The 18,032-nt window shown below is 44.5% G+C and overlaps 1 protein-coding gene across 2 annotated transcripts in view; it reads right to left on the reverse strand.

Annotated features, from left to right (window-relative positions):
- pard3ba (par-3 family cell polarity regulator beta a) overlaps positions 1 to 18,032 on the reverse strand; it is a 149,315-nt gene that overhangs the window by 118,288 nt on the left and 12,995 nt on the right. For both annotated transcript variants that reach the window (XM_071923785.2, XM_071923786.2), the window contains exon 3: positions 4,279 to 4,456. In XM_071923785.2, the coding sequence (XP_071779886.2) occupies positions 4,279 to 4,456 (178 nt within the window). The remainder of the gene's footprint in view (positions 1 to 4,278; positions 4,457 to 18,032) is intronic.

Genomic DNA, 18,032 nt, shown 5'->3' on the forward strand with positions numbered 1-18,032 from the left:
TGGCCTGACATGGAAAAACAGGCAAATTGTAGATGACATTTTTCTTTGTTATTTTTGTTTTTCAGACATTATTGATCCTGGTATTCAGACCTATAAAATGGCATATTACATAATAAAGGTCAAAAAATCATTTTGTTTGACTTCTAAATCATTCAATCAAAAAGTGCATTTAGATCAAATGTTTTCTGATGTAAAACAGGTCTCCTGTAAAGTTCAATGAGTCTGGTTTCATGGCATTTGGTCACAGCTTTTGGACAGAACAAAAGCCACATTGAAAGCCACGGAGGCTGCCTGTGTACAGCTGTCTGTCAGCGACTCAAAGGAGCAGCGTGGCATCTGTAGCCCTCCGGAAAGAAACATTGTTTACTGTATGCCCTCGGTACGACGCGAGCATAAATTTCATATATTTTAAAGGCTGCGATCAAAGACGTTTTCTGACTGTAACATGCAGTCCCTTGCCAAAAAGGGTTGGGAATCTCTGCTTTAACTCTAGGAGAAGTGGAAGCGCTACAACTCGGGATGTATTTTAGGCTTGCTAATTTGATGGAACCCAAAGCCACGAGGCACGTCGTTTCTACTGCACCATTAAATAGATCCCACCCACAAAAGACATTGTGACCAACAGAGCCACTTCAAGATCAGGAAAAACAAAGAATCTTGTGTGAGTGGCGTATTGTTTCAAATGACAACACTGTAAAACACTTCCAAGTTGTGTGTGCCTCCCTTTTCTACTGCCGAAGTTTTTTGTAATTGTTGAAGACCTAGAGAGGCCTTGTGAACTTTGCCAGTTTTGTGTTTGCATCTGCGTCTAACTCTCCATCTGCGGCTCTCCGTCTAACTAGGCTGCTTATGCAATCCTGGGAACACAAGAGGTTTATTTTGAGAATTTGCTTTTGAGTTCTAAGAAAGTTCTGTAATGCTGCAGTGCTGGTTCACTCCCAGGGCATGATGAAAAACAAGAATGCATCATGTCTGCGTGTTTGTGTGTGTGCGCGCATTAATCATAGTGTGTGCCTTTGTGTGTGTATGTATGTTCATTACCAGTAGTGACTGTGTTTCTGTGTGCGCTTGTATTTGTGTGTATATGTGTGTGTGTGTGTGTGCTTCCATGCCACAGGCCAGGGTGGTCTTGTTTCTCTGGCAATCGATAGAGCAGCCCGGCCTACGGTGCTCATGGGATGATGCGATAAGGACTCTCTTCCTAGAGTGTGTGTGTGTGTGTGTGTGTGTGTGTGTGTGTGTGTGCGTGCGTGCGTGTATCTGTGTGTGCGTGGCAGCGGATCGATGCAGGTCTAATCATCCCACTGGGGCAGTGTGAAGTACAATCACCCTGTTCAAACAACCGGCCCAACCTGACACACACACACACACACACACACGCACGTGCCCCCTCCATGTCTGACTGATTACTGAATTAGTTCTTGTCCTGTCCACTGCCGCTATTACAGCCAAGTCAGTTCAGCTGGAGCTAGTGGCGATGGAGTTATGAAAAAACCTCAAGGCTACAAAACTATTTTTACATTTCTACAATGGAAAACATGACCTGTCTCTCTCCCATGTTTCCTGTCTGTCTCCACTCTACTGTCCCATGATGCAGCATTGTTTTAAAAATTACATAAGCCACCAGAGTGAGGCAGATGTAGCCCCACGTCTCCTTTGTTCATCCCGTCTCTTTGTCCCCGTCTCCCGGCAATGATGTCATAAAAAAAGGGTCCACATACTAGACGTGATGTGACACCCGGTTAACAACTGATCCTGTTACAGCACAAGGGAGAGCAAACACACACACACACAGGTCCCCTAAGACCTTTCTTGGCTGTGGATGGGTGACCAGTTTCGGTGTGTTGGGTTGTTTAACTTGTACGGGGGGGTTCTTTTGTCATACTGTGTGTGTGTGCGTGTGTGTGTGTGTCCGGATGACAAAAGCCTCCTTATTGCATCAGTCTAGCTCTGTATAAAGGAGGGGCGTCACGGGGTCACATCATAACTAAGTTAGTCAGGGTTCAACAGGACAGGAGAGTGGGGTGGTGGGGGGGGCAGGAAGAGGTCCCATTGGGTTAAAGACAGGGTGGGACCGGTGGGGATGAGGGGATGAGGGGGTGGGGTGCTAAAATGAGCTCATTCACGCTCGGCTGGACCCCGGGCATGCTAACAGGCTACAGTGCTAATCTAGTTAGCGGCGGAGCCATACAGAGAGAGGGAGAGCTGGGAAGAATGGTTTAGGGAGGATGGGAGGATGGGGATGACAGGGGGGGTGGGGGTAATGGGTCAGGGTCTGGGGGCCTGGTGGCTAGCTGGCTGGCTGACTGACTGGCTGGCTGGCAGGTGGTTGGGGCTGAATAGTAAAGTAGGCAAGGGATGACTGAGTGGGGTGGAGAGGGGGCAGATAATGGGGTATAGGTGCAAAGAGGGGCGAAAAAGCGGGCAGAGGGTAAGGGGATGGTAGGGGGCAGGTGTGTGTGTGTGTGTGTGTGTGTGTGTTGGGGGGGACAGATGGAGAGAGAAAATGGAAGGGGCAGCAGGGTGGCCTAGTGTTTAGAGAGACCCCGATGTCAGTAGGCATCCGCTAAGACGAATACATTAAGAAAAAGGGGGGACATTTTCTTGCCGATTTAAATGACCTTGATCTTTGGTCATGTAAAATGTAGCCTAGTGCAAGACTCTCGAATAGGGAAGCACAAGCAGGGACAAAAATCATGCTCAAGTTGATTTCAAATGTATTTAGAGACAGCACAGAAGGTAGCCTAAACACACCCGACATTTCCCAGAGGCTCCCTCAGGGCGAGCTGGTTTTTTTTTTTGAGTGTCTTGTGCTGCTGCTCCCTATTGTGTGACCTGATACTTGTTCAGCTCATTGTTGAGAGCGAGGACTTAGCCTATAATTTAAACTGTAAAAATGCCCTGACCTAGTGCATTTAAAAGCTACACTTAAATGCAAGTCTTCACACCTTCACTTTGCGCGTTTACGTCGGAAATCGGCTACATGATGACGACCCCAGCCTTAGCATCCTCCCTGCTGAAGTGTCCTTGAGCAAGTCACTGCATCCCTAACAACCTCAGGGCTGCTGTTCTGCAGCTGACCCTGACCTCTGACCTCCCTGGAGGAGAGCAAGCAAAAAGTGACTCGCACATAACAAGAGAGAGAGAAATCAGAGGAAAAAGAAGGAAAAAACTTCTTTCTCCAGCCCGACTTTATGATACATAATATTTCGAAGGACACTGGAAGATTTGTTGCATCTATTCAGTCAGTGCGGTGCGACTCTAACCCTCGCACTCCTGTCAGCTAATTGCTTGCCAAAGAAATTAAAGTTTTTCCCCCACTGTAAGTCGCTCTGGATAAGAGCAACAGCTAAATGCCTAGAATCTAAATGCAAATGCGACGAAAACACAGAACACATGGAGGCGGGATTAGTTTTTGAAAAACAGGGAGAGGGAGAAAGGGGAGTATAAGAATCAGAGAACGAAAAAATAAAGAGAGTGGATGAGAAGGGAAAGAGAGGAGAGGGTGAAGAGATGTAAGTGTTGCTGTCGGATGAAAGCTTTGCATCTTCTCTGCTTTTCAGAATTTTTTCAAGTAGCCCTACTCTCAGATTGATAACCATACATTTTTTAAATTGCAGGTTTTGAATGTTTCATGAGCCCTAGAGTCATCAAACTCGCTCTACTTATCAAGGAGCGTGTAAACCTTCATTTTGAGTAAAATGCGTGATGCCCTGATACCCCGTTTCAGTTTGTCTTAGTCTGAGCGCTGAGGCCGTGAATACAAGAGCAAACCAAGTTAAGAACATTAGGGAGGGATGACAGGAGAGAACGCTGCACAAACACTGCATCTGTTTTCACACGCGATCAAGTTACGGGGGGAAATCTCACTTTACACAGTAGGTTCAGTTTACAGCTGTTCCATAAATGTATTTTCTGACTCTCTCGCTCTCAAACACACACACGCACACACACACACCCATACACACCTCCCGCTGTCTCACCACCATCCCACACTCTCTCTCTCTCTCTCACACAGGAAAAGTGTTGATTGAATATTAGTTTCTCAGGTGTTTTTCCAGATGTTCGACTTTCCTTTCTACATTTAAATTTGGATTATCTGTGTTATTCTACGGTTTATTATTACCCACAACAGGGGTACGAAATTCTTACAATTTATTCAAAATCTAAAAATATATTTTCAAGAGACAAAGCTGAAAACATTTTGAAAGCATCGGTGTGCGAACAAAGCCCTGTTTTCAATCAGACGAGAATAAGTTTCCGGTGGATCTAACGTACTGGCTTTGAGGACGGCCTCGTTGACCTCAATCTCTCCTCTGATTGGCTGCTGGGATGGAAGGTGGGAATAGTATTGGACGGGCTCCGGGCTGGGGGCGGGACTTGAGTGGCCGTTGGACACGCTGCTTACTGGGCTCTCCGTCTTCCAACGCTGGACTTCCTCGAACACCGCCACCAGCTGGAAGACACACACACACACACACACACACACACATTCCAAGTCAACACTTTAAATGCAACGTGCAAACGTACTGAAGTGAAGAAACTTTGCTCAAGATAAGCACAGCAATATAAACAATATGATTCCTGGCATACAAAGAAGCTCCAAACACACACACACACACACACACACACACACACACACACACACACAGGTTATATAGTATCTTGACTGTGCCATGATCACAGTGAGGGTTTTATGTGATTTATCTTGCCAACAGCAGGATGCAACCCGTTTCATTCTGCCAAGTGTGCAGATGTGTGTGTGTGTGTGTGTATTTGCAAAAAGAGAGTGAAAGAAAGCAGACAGAGCTAGATTCACAGCTCATTCCCTCTCAAACCTCTTACAATGCATAACACCCCAACAGATGCCACTTCAGCAACATAATACAAAGAAAATCTGACCTGCGGTTTTTAAAAAGGCCGGTCCAGTGGAGTTATGCGCGCGCACACACAAACACACACACACACACACACACACACCGACGGGACGCGAGGTGTGTATGTATGAAATTAGCAGTCAAATGAGATCTGACACGAGAATGAGAAGCTGTCAAACACAATGACACGGCTGCCACAATGAGGCGGAGGGAAGAGACGGGGCGACCAAATGAACAGGGGATGGAGGGCAGGAGAACGACAAACAATCCTAATTGAGACGGGGACATGATGGCAGATAGAGAGGGGGTGAATATGTGTGTGTGTGAGGGAGTGTGTGTGTGTGTGTGTGTGTTCGCTGCTGGGCCATGCCATCGCAGGTCCACGGTTTGATAAATGGGCGCGTGGCGGCGTGACGCTCTCATTAGACGCTGCTGGTGAAGGAAATGACCACTTAATGAAAGGCAATAACCGCAATGGAACGAGGGATGGAAATAAAACAACAGACGAGTAAAGGACGTCGATTAACAACAAAGGAGCGCGGAAGGTGTGTGTGTGTGTGTGTGTGCGTTTAAGGGTGTAAACAATAAGCAGGGAAGAGGCAGTGAGATATGCATCATCCATCACGATGTGACGCCGCCTCTCGCCTCAACCTCCCATGATTCAATATCCTCGTGACACCTGGCCAACGCCATGCAAAGTAGACTCGACTGCTGTGTGTGTGTGTGTGTGTGTGTGTGTGTGTGTGTGAGCGAGCATTAGAGGGAGTGAGTGAAAGGAAGGATGAGAAATGGAGGGCTGGCAGAGGCAGGGAAGAGTGAGAGGAAAAAGACGGACCGAATGCCAGGGAAACAATCTGATTGCGGCGCTTGATGGATGCTTCTCAGGCTCTTTCTCTCTTCCTCTAACTTCTTTATCGGCTTTTCCTCTTTCTCTCCTTATCTCCCTTCTCTTCCCGAGCCTCCGTCTCTTTTTCCAAACTCTCTGACAGCATCAATCAGAAGAGAAGGCTTGGAGCGTAATGTGATGTGCGCACGCATACAAAAACACACAAACACACACACACACACACACACACGATGGTGATGAGCTGCCTGCCGCTACCCTCAAAACAATTTCTTCGTTCTGAGCGGCACCTTTTTTAATGTGGAGTGGTGGTGATGATTTGCTTTTCGTGAGGTTTTTTTTTCACGACTGACACAGCTGGTGAGTAATACTGATGAAGGCCGCCCTTCTGCTTCCATGCATCACTCAGTCAAATAAACTATATCAGTGATATGCATCAGAAATTTTCCCTTTCGCTTTGAAAGAGCTGAACCAAAGAAAAATGCACCTTTACATTAAGTCATTGTACTTCTATCTTTATGACTACTTTCCATTGACTACATTTATTCCCTAACCGCTAACCTTAACGATAACCTAAACCTAATCCTAATTCTAACCTTAACCCTAAACCCAAGTCTTAACTCTAAACTCACCTCAATCTCACCTAAATCTAATCATAATCTTAACCTAAACCCAAGTCCTAACGGCTAAAACTCAAACTAGTTTTCACAAGGATAGAAGTACAAGAATGCATACACACACACACACACACACACACACACACACATACACACACTCACACACACAGAGAGAGCATAGAAACCAAGCTCACGCATACTAAAAGGGTGTTAGCTCAACTCAAGGCGGTGCCAGTATGGATGACGGCTGATGGGTGCTGACGAGGGTCAAACTGAGGTGAGAAAAAGTGTGTTAGCATGTTAAAATGCTGATGGCAAATCTTCCAGTGATTCTATTACAGGAACCTACAGTCATGGTCCCAGAATCTGGAGTCTGAAGCCAAAACAACCAATACTTTTTAAACTTAAAACACAGCACCAGGTGTAGAGGGTGAAAAATTACTCCAATTCAAATTGTTTACTATTACAAGATTTTCGCCCATGATATAGAATTGCTTTGCTGAGGCATATATAATAAAATGTATTTACATTTCATGAAATACCACAGCATTGTGTTTTTTGGACATGTCATTATGGAATATGGTTGAAGTTATCAGCCAGCCTCAGACCTTGGCTTACAAAAGAGGATGAAATCATCCATAATTGTGAAATACTGAGTAAGGAAACCGGTTATTTTTCAAAAAAGGCGCACAGTGGTTTGAAATTCAACCCTTCAAATGTAGAGCTTTTTTGGGGACCGATTGCCCCGAGACAGAAAAAGCCTTGAATTTTTTTTTTTTTTTTTTAGGAGTGTGTTTATTTAATGCATACGTTTCCCCTGTCCCTCTCTGCTGTGTTAGTATTAGTATTCTAGAAAACAAATCGCCTTGTTATTTTTCCTGCTGCGTCCGTGGAGGGATATTGATATGGGCCTGGGGAGCCTGCATGTCAACTACAGCTGAATAATGTGACCCCTTTGTCTCATTTCCATAACACACGCACACACACACGCACACACGCGCATACACGTGCCAAATACAAATAGCTGAGCCCTTTATATTGTCATGTTAAGATCGTCGGCAAATCACGACGCAGCATGTGTAACTGCTGGTGCGGGTCCTGCCCAACGTGACCAGACTAGCTGGTAAGGCTGAATGCGTGTGTGTGTGTGTGTGTGTGTGTGTGTGTGTGTGTGTGTGTGTGTGTGTGTGTGTGCTGCAGAGCCAAAGCTATCATCATAACATACAGGAAAGCCATATGAAAAGCCATACGTGACGCAGAGAGAGATAAACACTGTGTTTATGTGTGTCCTCTCCCATACACGCTGCCTACCGCACAGAATTACGAAACGTTGCAAAGCCACACAGCACATGGCAGACAAACACACAAGTTACTTTGTGATGAAGTGTTGTAATTTACTGTTTTGGTGTGCCCACTTTCCCTCGACCTGCCTCGTCTACTTCTGCTTCACTTAATGATTCCCTACTTTTCTCAGAATGCCTTTCGACAACCTCCAGAGAATGTGCCTGAACTTGCTGCATTCAGTACATGCAGGTGGAGAGAGCAATCCTGATAGCATGGTAACAAGAGTAAGATAGCAGAGTTACTCAAAACGCAACATGTCTTGTGGCTGCGTTGCATTCTGGTCTATTGAGGCTGCTGTCAGTGGAGAAATTGGTCTCTCTGCCTCTTCTACGATGGATTTCTCCCTGTATGATTATTGAACATTTTGCAAAATGGGTGAGTCTAGAAAGAAACCCTTGCTCTTTGATTCTGAGGGACTGGCAGCAAAACCTGACATTAGAGCTACTGGTGATGTTTTAGAAACCTGAATTTTTTTCAAACTCCATTGTAGCTGTGCTGCAAATGGCCAGTTATCTGCAGAAATAAGAAAAATACACCACCAAACAACAAAATGGGCCCAGAACTGCAATGTACATGGGCAATAGCTATTGGAGTGTGAGTTTTTCCTTTATAATCATATTCGGGAAGCACTATTTCACATGCATCTTTATGTCATGATCACAAACTGTTGGTATCCCTATATACAATCAGGATTTCCTCAAAAGGATCAATAAAGCTACACATTAGTATGATTACTATTATTGAGATGGATTTCACACAGTAAACAGGGACAGGTGTTTGCATGCCTCAGCGTCACGGCTAATATTGGCACAGGCCCGTTATCATATTTGGGTTTCTAATAGTGAAGATATGAGGTGATCCCAGCTGCTGGAAACAGTATATGGTGTTTACATGCTCCACCACAGAAATGGAATACTTGAGCATCTTGAATAATGCCAGAATCCTAATTTGCTGGTAAACGTACTCGCTAAGAATTAATTAGCCAAATGTAGTCCCTGCTGTGTGCAACCTAGTCTTATACACAGGGGAGAAGCTAGTATGTTAGGCATGGACACACACACGCATATGCAAACAGGGCTGTTCACATACTGTATCATGCATTCATTTGAAAATACACACCACACAAACACAAATGTTTCAGACAGTATATGCACATTGTCACACACACACACACACACACACACACTTAACAGTGAGAGGATGAACAGTGCCACCTTGCTTTAGTCAAACACAACTGCATGCTGGTACCACTCAAGCCTCCGGCCTTTATATAAGTATCAGCAGCAACAGCACATCTTGCACACACACACACACACATACACACACACAAACAAACATACACACTTCCCCATTTCATCCGCTCACACTAATCAACCCATTTTTCTTCTCCTCTCTCGTCGTTCTGTCTAGCGCCGGCTCTGTGTGTATGTGTGTGTGTGTGTGTGTGTGTGTGTGGCACCAGTCTATTGAGATGCTCTGCTTTTGTGCTGTTGTCATTTATCTTATGACTGCCCCCCCCCCTTTCCTTTTTCTCCCTCTCACTCTCTTCTTCATTCTCTCTTTGAACGAGGGATGCATAATTCAGAAGGAGCACACAGCATCCTGACAGTGGTATGGTAACCCAATCATCTCACAAACACACACACACACATACGCGCGCACATGCACACACGCACGGATACACACACCCACGCAGGTACTCACATATATACAGTACACACACACACCATATATGCGCACAAAGACACATGGTGAAAAAACCATGCGCACAAAAACAATACAAATACACACCCTGTCTCTGACACACACACACACACACACACACGCACACACACACTACACTAAAGTACAGGTTTACAAAGACTATTTTGGACATCTGTTTTTAAAAACACTAAAGTCTGGCTCACACAATAAATCTCCCACTCTCTCTCTCTGTCTTGACTTCTTATGGAAAATAAAAGCCTCCAATACCTGTGGATTTGACTTTATGTTTATGGGATTCTGATCGCTCCATATATGAAAGAATTCAAACTGATGGACTTTGCACAGAAACAAATACCGATTCTGTACGGTCCAACTGTGCATTTGTGCCGATGACGTGCATTTCTTTCTGAATATGAGAAGTGGGAGGTGCGTGAAAATTTGCAGCTAAGGTGTGAAGATTCCTTAAGTTAAAGTTAAATGCCCACAGTAACAGAAGCAGTCTATTTCTGTTTCTTTGGTGAGTAATGATTTATAGAAAATGACTCAAGTGTTGTAAGCCGTGATGAATTTTGATAGCGCACAGGTACAGAGGAGTGAAGAGTCTCAGTCTGACCGACCTGAATTTGGCGCTTGATATCCATGGCATCATGCGAAAAAAAAAGCAATTAAAGTGTAATGGGATGTAGTCGGTCGATTTAACGCTTATAATCAACTCGCAGGTATTAGTGAGTCAGTGATGCTGTTCAGTATGAGGAACTCTGACAGTGAGGTTGTAGCTGTTGGCTGTTTTGGCATTTTAAGGAAAAATCCACCCTCGCCAATAGCTTTTTTTACCAGTGTTAAACTGTTGTAGGGTGGATTTTTCCTGTAATGGATGTCCCGCAATATGCAAGGATGCACAAACACACAGATACACCTATGCATACACCAGCCTGCAAACCCCCCCACACACAAAGGAATACGCACATGCATGAGGACACAAATGCGTACCAAAAACATCCATGTTCAAGAGGAAATATACACTGATACATACACACACTCACACACACACACACTCTCACAGGGCACCGTAGGGGCCGTCAGTGGAATGTTTGGCCTGTGTTATTTAAACAAGTAGAAAATTGGTTGTATTACCGGTGAGAGCGGGGCTAATCCTGCCTCTACTCCAGCCTGGATCTATACAGCACACTACCAGATGTGGGGGATTACCTCCCAGGAACACACACACCTGGCTCTGGGCCGGCCGGCCTGCCTCCACACACACACACACACACACACACACACACACACAGATTCGTGCACACACACTAAGTCACACTCACACACAGTGTTTAAGATGCACAAACACACAAAGGAGGGCATAGAGGAACGCACACACCGTCTCCCACTCATGAACTGAAGTGCACAAACAGATACACAGTCAAACTTGTCAAGATAAGACTGTGGTAAGGTACACTCCGTCTTCAGAGTGTCTTTGTGGGCAAAAAGACGCTTTATAGAGCCATCACTGCTTGAACCTCTAAACGGTTCTTTACCTCTATTTGAAGAAAATATCAGCGGTTCCAAACAGCAGCTACTACTTCCATATAGAACAAAATGGTGCTTTGGTGCTTCTGACGTCGACAGATCTGAACGCCGGCAGACCAAAGCAAAACTCTCCGTGTGTCGGTGAAGCCGTCTAAAGCATCTGCCTTCGTAACAAGTTAGCAGATGATGACCTAGATAAAACCCCACTTCCATAAAATAAAAACAGGCAAACTGGAACAATCCTGAGCTGTACTCTTCTTACAAAAAGGTTCTTTAGTTGGCTGATTTAGAGCGTTACATATATTCTCAAGGGTTTCTCCATAGCAGCATAAAGTCAATGCCAACTATATTTGTATACACACATTTAACACACAAGGACAAACACATTTTCATACATAAGGAAACTTAATATGCTTAAATAAAAACAATACAAGCAAAACACATACAAAAGTAGTGTCACACAGAAAATATACATGTACATTTCACCTCAAGAGCACACACACACGTACCCACATAGACCCAAAGACGACCACACACACACACACACACACTCTCATAGACAAGAATAAAACCTAGTCAAAGGCTTTAGAGAAAAGAAAATTTGTGACCCTGCTTTTTAAAGAGGTTACTGTTGGGGCAAATCGCCAGAAAGGTAAAAAGAGTCTTTATAGCACCAGTGTTACTGTTCTCTCTCTCTCTCCCTCCTCCCTCTCTTTCTGTCCACACACCCGCATCTCTTGCATCAACCACAGTGATGGAGCACATGTGCACACACACACACACGCTCACACACGCGCGCGCAGAGCGAGCCACCAGCCACCAGCTGAGGTATTGCGGCGCTGGCTACGCGCGGTGACAGGCCGCATTATTATTTATGCACACTCATAAAGGGAGAGGGTAAACTCTTCATAAATCACACATGCCCGAGAGGCCGAGAGAGAGAGAGGGATGGAGGGAGAGGGAGGAGGAGGAGGAGGAGGAGGAGGAAGAGAGGAGGAGGGAAAAGAGGGAGCAGGAGCGAAGGAGGGAGCTGGAGGCCTCGTATTTCTCAGGCCGGCAACACAAATATCAAACCCGGTCGTTCATCATTCCTGCAGCGCAAACACATCACTAGTGGTTACACTGGTCCTGTTCCGCATCTGTAGACATAAGACACATACACACACACACACACACGCAGAATTCAGACACACTCAGTCGTACATGCACACATTCTGACACACACTCTTTCTCACACAAGCACAAACCCGCAAACACACAATTAGACCCACATGCTCACACAAATGCATATAAATACGTACACACTCACACTCACACACACAGAACAAACACACACCAACTCAGACGCACACACACTGCCATACAAACACATGCACACGCAAAAACACACACTTATACACACACACACGTTCCAGCTCCCTTCCCCAGAAGTCCTTGCCAGCGCCTAATAATCAGCTTTCTTTTCCCTGTGGCCGTCGCAAGGCCAGCTGCTCCCTCCAACCTCCATCCTCCTCCATCCCTCCTCCTTCTCCTCCTTTCCTCCCTCCCTCGCTCCCTCCGTCCCCCCGGGATCTGACAGAGAAATAGAAGGAGTGATTAACTCCGAGCGGCGAGGCTGGAGCCCTCTCACCTGTGGCTCTCGCCTCCACACAAATCCCAGGATTTGAAGCGGCTGCGTTGGCCCTTATGACCATTTATCTAGCATTAGCGGTGGCTAAATATGGCTCATGTTTATGTGCTTATCAACAGAAACCTAACTCATGCATTTCAAGTTTACAATCCAAATTTCACCTGGTTCTCAGATGACTCACAGGCCAAAGAATGATCTGAATGTTAGATGAAATAAGGATTATCTTTTAACTAGCCAATCTCTTCTATGATTTAAGTTTTTTTCCATCTCTTGCTTCATTTAAGATGTTTTTGTGGCTTAACGATCCTGCAGTTTGATTTATGTAAAGAGGAACTTAATTGTCTCTTAATTTGTAATTAGCAGACTCTTAATGGATGTGAAGTATCTTAACAGGCACCTGAGACACTTTAGTCTCACTCTGGGCTCGCGGCTTGGTCCCATTTTAAACTAACATTAGGACATGTAAGGAGGAGAGGAGAGGAGAGGAGAGGAGAGGAGAAGAATAAAGAAAGAGAAGAGGAGAGAGAAAATGAGAGAGAGAATAGTTTTACGGCCTTAAATTAATAAATGAATAAAGACTTTTTCAGGCTTTTTAAGGACCTGCAGACACCCTGATAATGCATGCAGTTCTTTGTGTGAACATTTGATTGCTGCTTTGTTGGTGAGACTATACTCCCTCCTGACAAACACCTTACACATACATGCGCGCACACACACACACACACACATATATAACTATACATTACTGGCATTCACTGCTAGCAGTTGCCATGGAGAGCCAACGTCACTGATAGCCTGAAGGAGTTTAAAAAAAAGAAAAGAACGCCTCACCTGGAGATTTTCCTCACAGCCATCAACATACATGTTCACACCAACGCACCTTATTAGATACTTATTGACTCAGCATCACAGCCTGGAGGGAAACGTAGGATTTGTGTTGCATTACGTCTCTACCAGCCACACCGCATGACAGCACCATCCATACATACATATGTTGTACTCCCACTACATACAGTACCACCTCTTCACAGAATCAAACAGAAAATAGTCACATTGATTCCTAGTGTGGGGACAATAACACTACTCTGCACTGTAAAATCTCATAATGCAATTTAATGAAACCAACTCACCTTTAATCATTAACTCAGTGTATATCAGCTTGAAAGAACATCTTACCAAGCATTCATTAAACTGTTTTATTAGCTAATTTCCCAGCATGCATTGCATTTGACTTAACTCTCCAGAAACCCTTCCTTCCTCTCGTTTGTTCGTTACAAGACAGAGACTTGTCATGTATGTTCGGTGACTCCTGGGTCTATGTATGACCGCAATGAAAATAATGATAACCATGATGAAAATTAGTATGCAGTTCATTCCCTCCCCCCAATAACCTACCCAAAAATTCTGTAAAACATGGCTGTATTATCCCCCTCTTGCGATCGCATTAGTGCAGATTCAGCTGCTTACTTCTTGGCATAAGCTATAATCATTTTGTGACACATCAAAAACCGACACTAAATACCACTTTACTGGTGAAAGAATATGAAACACTGGAATGCAGCTTATCAATTAAAGGGCTCAACTAATAAACACTTGTCAACATGACCAAACATTTGCTGGCTGGACTTATTGCCTTAAGCTCACTCAATGAGTTTTGCTAATGATCTTTGGCCTAAATATTTAGCACTATTTCAGTCAACCTGCAATTTCAAGGCAGCAAGGACGCTTATGTATTAAGCTGAAGTGCCTTAATATCTTTTGCAGTGTGAAGTAATGTCAGAGCCTTTTTGTGGAGCTTTGTTGCTGTGACACTTATTTGCTTTGATCATTTATGAGGAGATGAGCAAAACCAAAATTCATTACCCGAAGTTCATCTTCCAATATCTCTAAATATGGACGATCCTGTAAGTCTGACAATTCTGTCATCAGTGTTATCAGTGGGTTACCGTCTTAAAAAGCACCGTAATTTGTTTTCATTTTGTATCCCCTTTTTATCAAACAGTGGAGAGCTCATTTTGGATCCGAACTCTTCCTATGTAAGCAAAACACTCTCCCGTCCATTTCATAAGTGTTCCTCCCATGTTAGACACAGGCTGGCTAATAATTCGAGTGGCCTATTCAGACGCATTACCGTCCACAGAGCTCCATTCATTAGGCCAATCAGTAGCCTGATAATGGGGAGGGGCAGGGGAAGTGAATAATAAAAATAGCGGTGTGTGTATGTGCGTGCAAGTGTGTTTGTGTGTGTGCCATACAATGGACACAGATGCGGTTTCAGTTGTGTAATTGCGGCAGGAATCATATTAAATATTTAACTATAAATGGCTTGGATTCAGTATTACAAGCATTTATCCTCTAGCTGCAATGACACTACACACTGCAACACACTGTCTCTCTCTCATACTCACACACACACACACACAGAAATGCCAGGGAGTGTGACTTTCTGCTGATTTGAGTTATTAGCGGTTGGAGTGAGCAGAGACTCGGTGAGGAGAGGGAAAACACACACATCACTTTCACACATACTCTCTCTCTCTCTCTCTCTCTCTCGTACACACACACACACACACACACACACTCACACACGCACACATCGGGCTGGGGCAATGTCATCTAGGAAAACAGATGGCGTGAGGCTGGTTAGGTCAGAGAGTAGACTTGCTATAAACAAGATGATCTATAATAGATCATTAGCTGAATGTGATTAGCTCCTCTGCAGGCTGCCATGTCAAAATCACCACTAACTGATAAAGCAAATACACACAAAACAGACACACAACAACAAGCTGTAGCCACGATGCAGCTTCACAACCGCATCAAGGTAACGATCTGCTTTTTGCTGAAATTCTTATTTGAAGCCAACTTCAGCATGTCATGTTAAATATTAATTTCTTGGAGACATTGCTGGCAAGGGTGTGTAGCTGCAGCACTAGATTACACATACAATTCAAAGGGTAGACCACGTCCTCATTGTCCTTCCTCTCCTAACACGCTGATTATGTACATGTGTCATGAGGAAAGTGAGTCCACAGAGTTCGGTGCCCCTCTGCCCTCAGCACAGTCCCCCACCCCACCCCCCCAGGTTTCTCCTACCAGACCAAGGCAGACGCACACAGATCAGGTTGCAGCCTGACCGTCTCGCTCCATTAGGAGCTAATGGCTGGTGTGATGGTGACACAGAGGGCAATGGAGAATATGTGTGATTAACAGAGAGAGACGCCAAGGGGCAAGAGGGCAGCTGAGGGTACGGCGACCTAGTGTGGCCCCTGCAAGTCAGCGACATCTGAGCAAAGAAAACAATCCAGAAGCAGACCTTATCCAAACCGCATCCTGGTCTTCTGCTTCAGTGAACTGACAAATCACTTTGGAGAGGTGCCATCATTCAAAGTCAAAAGGTAGAGCAACGGATCATCCAAAGGAATTAAAATTCCAGTGTGCAACTTTATGAGGAACCTCAACGTGCGCACCGTTAAATGAAAAGCAGAACAGCGCGGCAACAATTATTTTTCCTTAAGCCTTCCTCGAATTCTCTCATCGCAATCACAATCAAACGAGCTTTGGTGGAGAGGTACGTGTGTGTGTGTGTGTGTGTGTGTGTGTGTGTGTGTGTGGAGGGGCGGGGGGGATTTTAATTGAACATAATCAGATGAAGAGGTGTTGCAGTGCTCAGATGGGGGAGTTGAATCAAGGTCGAGGCTGATGAGATGTGATCAAATCAGCTCGAGTGACCGAACCCCGCCGGGCCAGAGAGAGAGAGAGCGATCTCTGGTTCCTCAGTCAACTGCTTTGTTCTGATCTGCAGGAGGTTAGAGAGACAACACTCTGATACAGGGATAATCTAACTTTATTCCATATATACTTATTGGAAATTGCTAAAGTTAATGGAGGTTAAGGAGCTGAAAAATTGACTATTGGGCATCAGCTTAGGTATCAAAGCAAACACATGAAAAGTTTTGTTATAAAATAAGACACCAACAATTTGAACAACTTGAAATCTACTCTTACATGATTGCTTGCGTGAAAGACAGATTCACCCTGGAAAATGTAAGCTATTAGCCATTTTATTACCTTTACCTACATAATAGTAATTTCTAGAAGCTGTAAATATCTGTGATTTTGAAATAATAAGCCGTGAAAATCAGACAACATTCCTTCCACGATGGACATACAGTGTTTTGGAGTGTCACCCTTCATATACTGAGGATGTTGTAGCCATCATTGAAACCTTAAGATTACTTTTTTTCTTATTGCCATTTTGTTTCAGACAATTAAACCTGAAGTGGTCACCATGTCCGCAGCCCCTGGCCTTTAACAGGGAATGCAAACTGAAGATATGATCGTCCAGCCAGGGGCAAAACATGGTCTGAAAAAAATCAATTAACCAAACGACAAAAGGAGCATCATATCATCATCATAGGATCATCATCATAACTACAGCTAATTCTCTTTAACGCAGTGGACAAGTTCAGAATCCGTGCAAGATTTCTGATTAATATTCACATGTGTCAGACAGGCATAGTGTTGATTGCGCTCCATCTACACGGGCAAGGATGTATGGATCATGATTAGAATGTGAAGAGGGTATAGATTATGATTAGGCTGGCATGTGTGTGACATTTTCTAATCAGCGCACTTGAACCCGCTGCTCCCGCTCATCACTGGCCATTCATGCGGCGTGCGGAGGTATGCGACTATTCAGACGCCAATCAAACGCGGCTCGCCGCGGCGGTGAATGGAGAGAATGGAGGTGAGGGAGCGGGATGTCACCGAGCGGCAAAGGCTAATCAGCGTGTCAGAGTCTCGCAATCACTTCCCATTCACCAAACTTTTTCTCTAGCGGTTTAGCACATTTTAAGTAATGCCTTATTGTCGCCTGTCATAAAGTCACTCTGACATCTGACATGCAAAAAATTACTTTTGACAAATCATATGACATACCGGACTGGAGCGCGCTTGTGGCGCCAGCGGAAATCAAACTATAGACTATAGTTACACTTCAAATTTCAGTGTGATTCTTAAGATTTGACTTTATGATATCACATTGCTGGATGTCCACCACACCTGAAAATTATGTGTCTCCTATGGTTGGCTTTATTTAAATCTGCTACGGTCACACTTGTCGTTTCGATGCGACCTTTATCATCTGATCATGACGGGTAACACGAAAAAGTAAGGCAGACAGAGATCGAAATAAATCCAGACACAGGAGACACGTAAAAGCCATTTTCAGGTCAAGTGTGGATGCACAGCGATCTGATCTCAAACAATCTGATCTTTAGCATCTCAAAAACTGCATTAAATGCCAGGGGTAACCACAGTCTGTGAGCCTGACCGACTTCATACATGGTTTTGAAGATCCGATATAAATGTGAGCAAAACACAGTTTTTGTGCATCCAGATCTGTCACTTAATCCGTCTTGGCCTCACCTCAGTGGAGAATCCAAAAAATATCATAATCCCAAGGCCGGCTCCATCCCTTGCAGCTA

The sequence above is a fragment of the Centroberyx gerrardi genome, chromosome 21 (assembly GCF_048128805.1).
Source record: "Centroberyx gerrardi isolate f3 chromosome 21, fCenGer3.hap1.cur.20231027, whole genome shotgun sequence".
NCBI lineage: Eukaryota > Metazoa > Chordata > Actinopteri > Beryciformes > Berycidae > Centroberyx > Centroberyx gerrardi.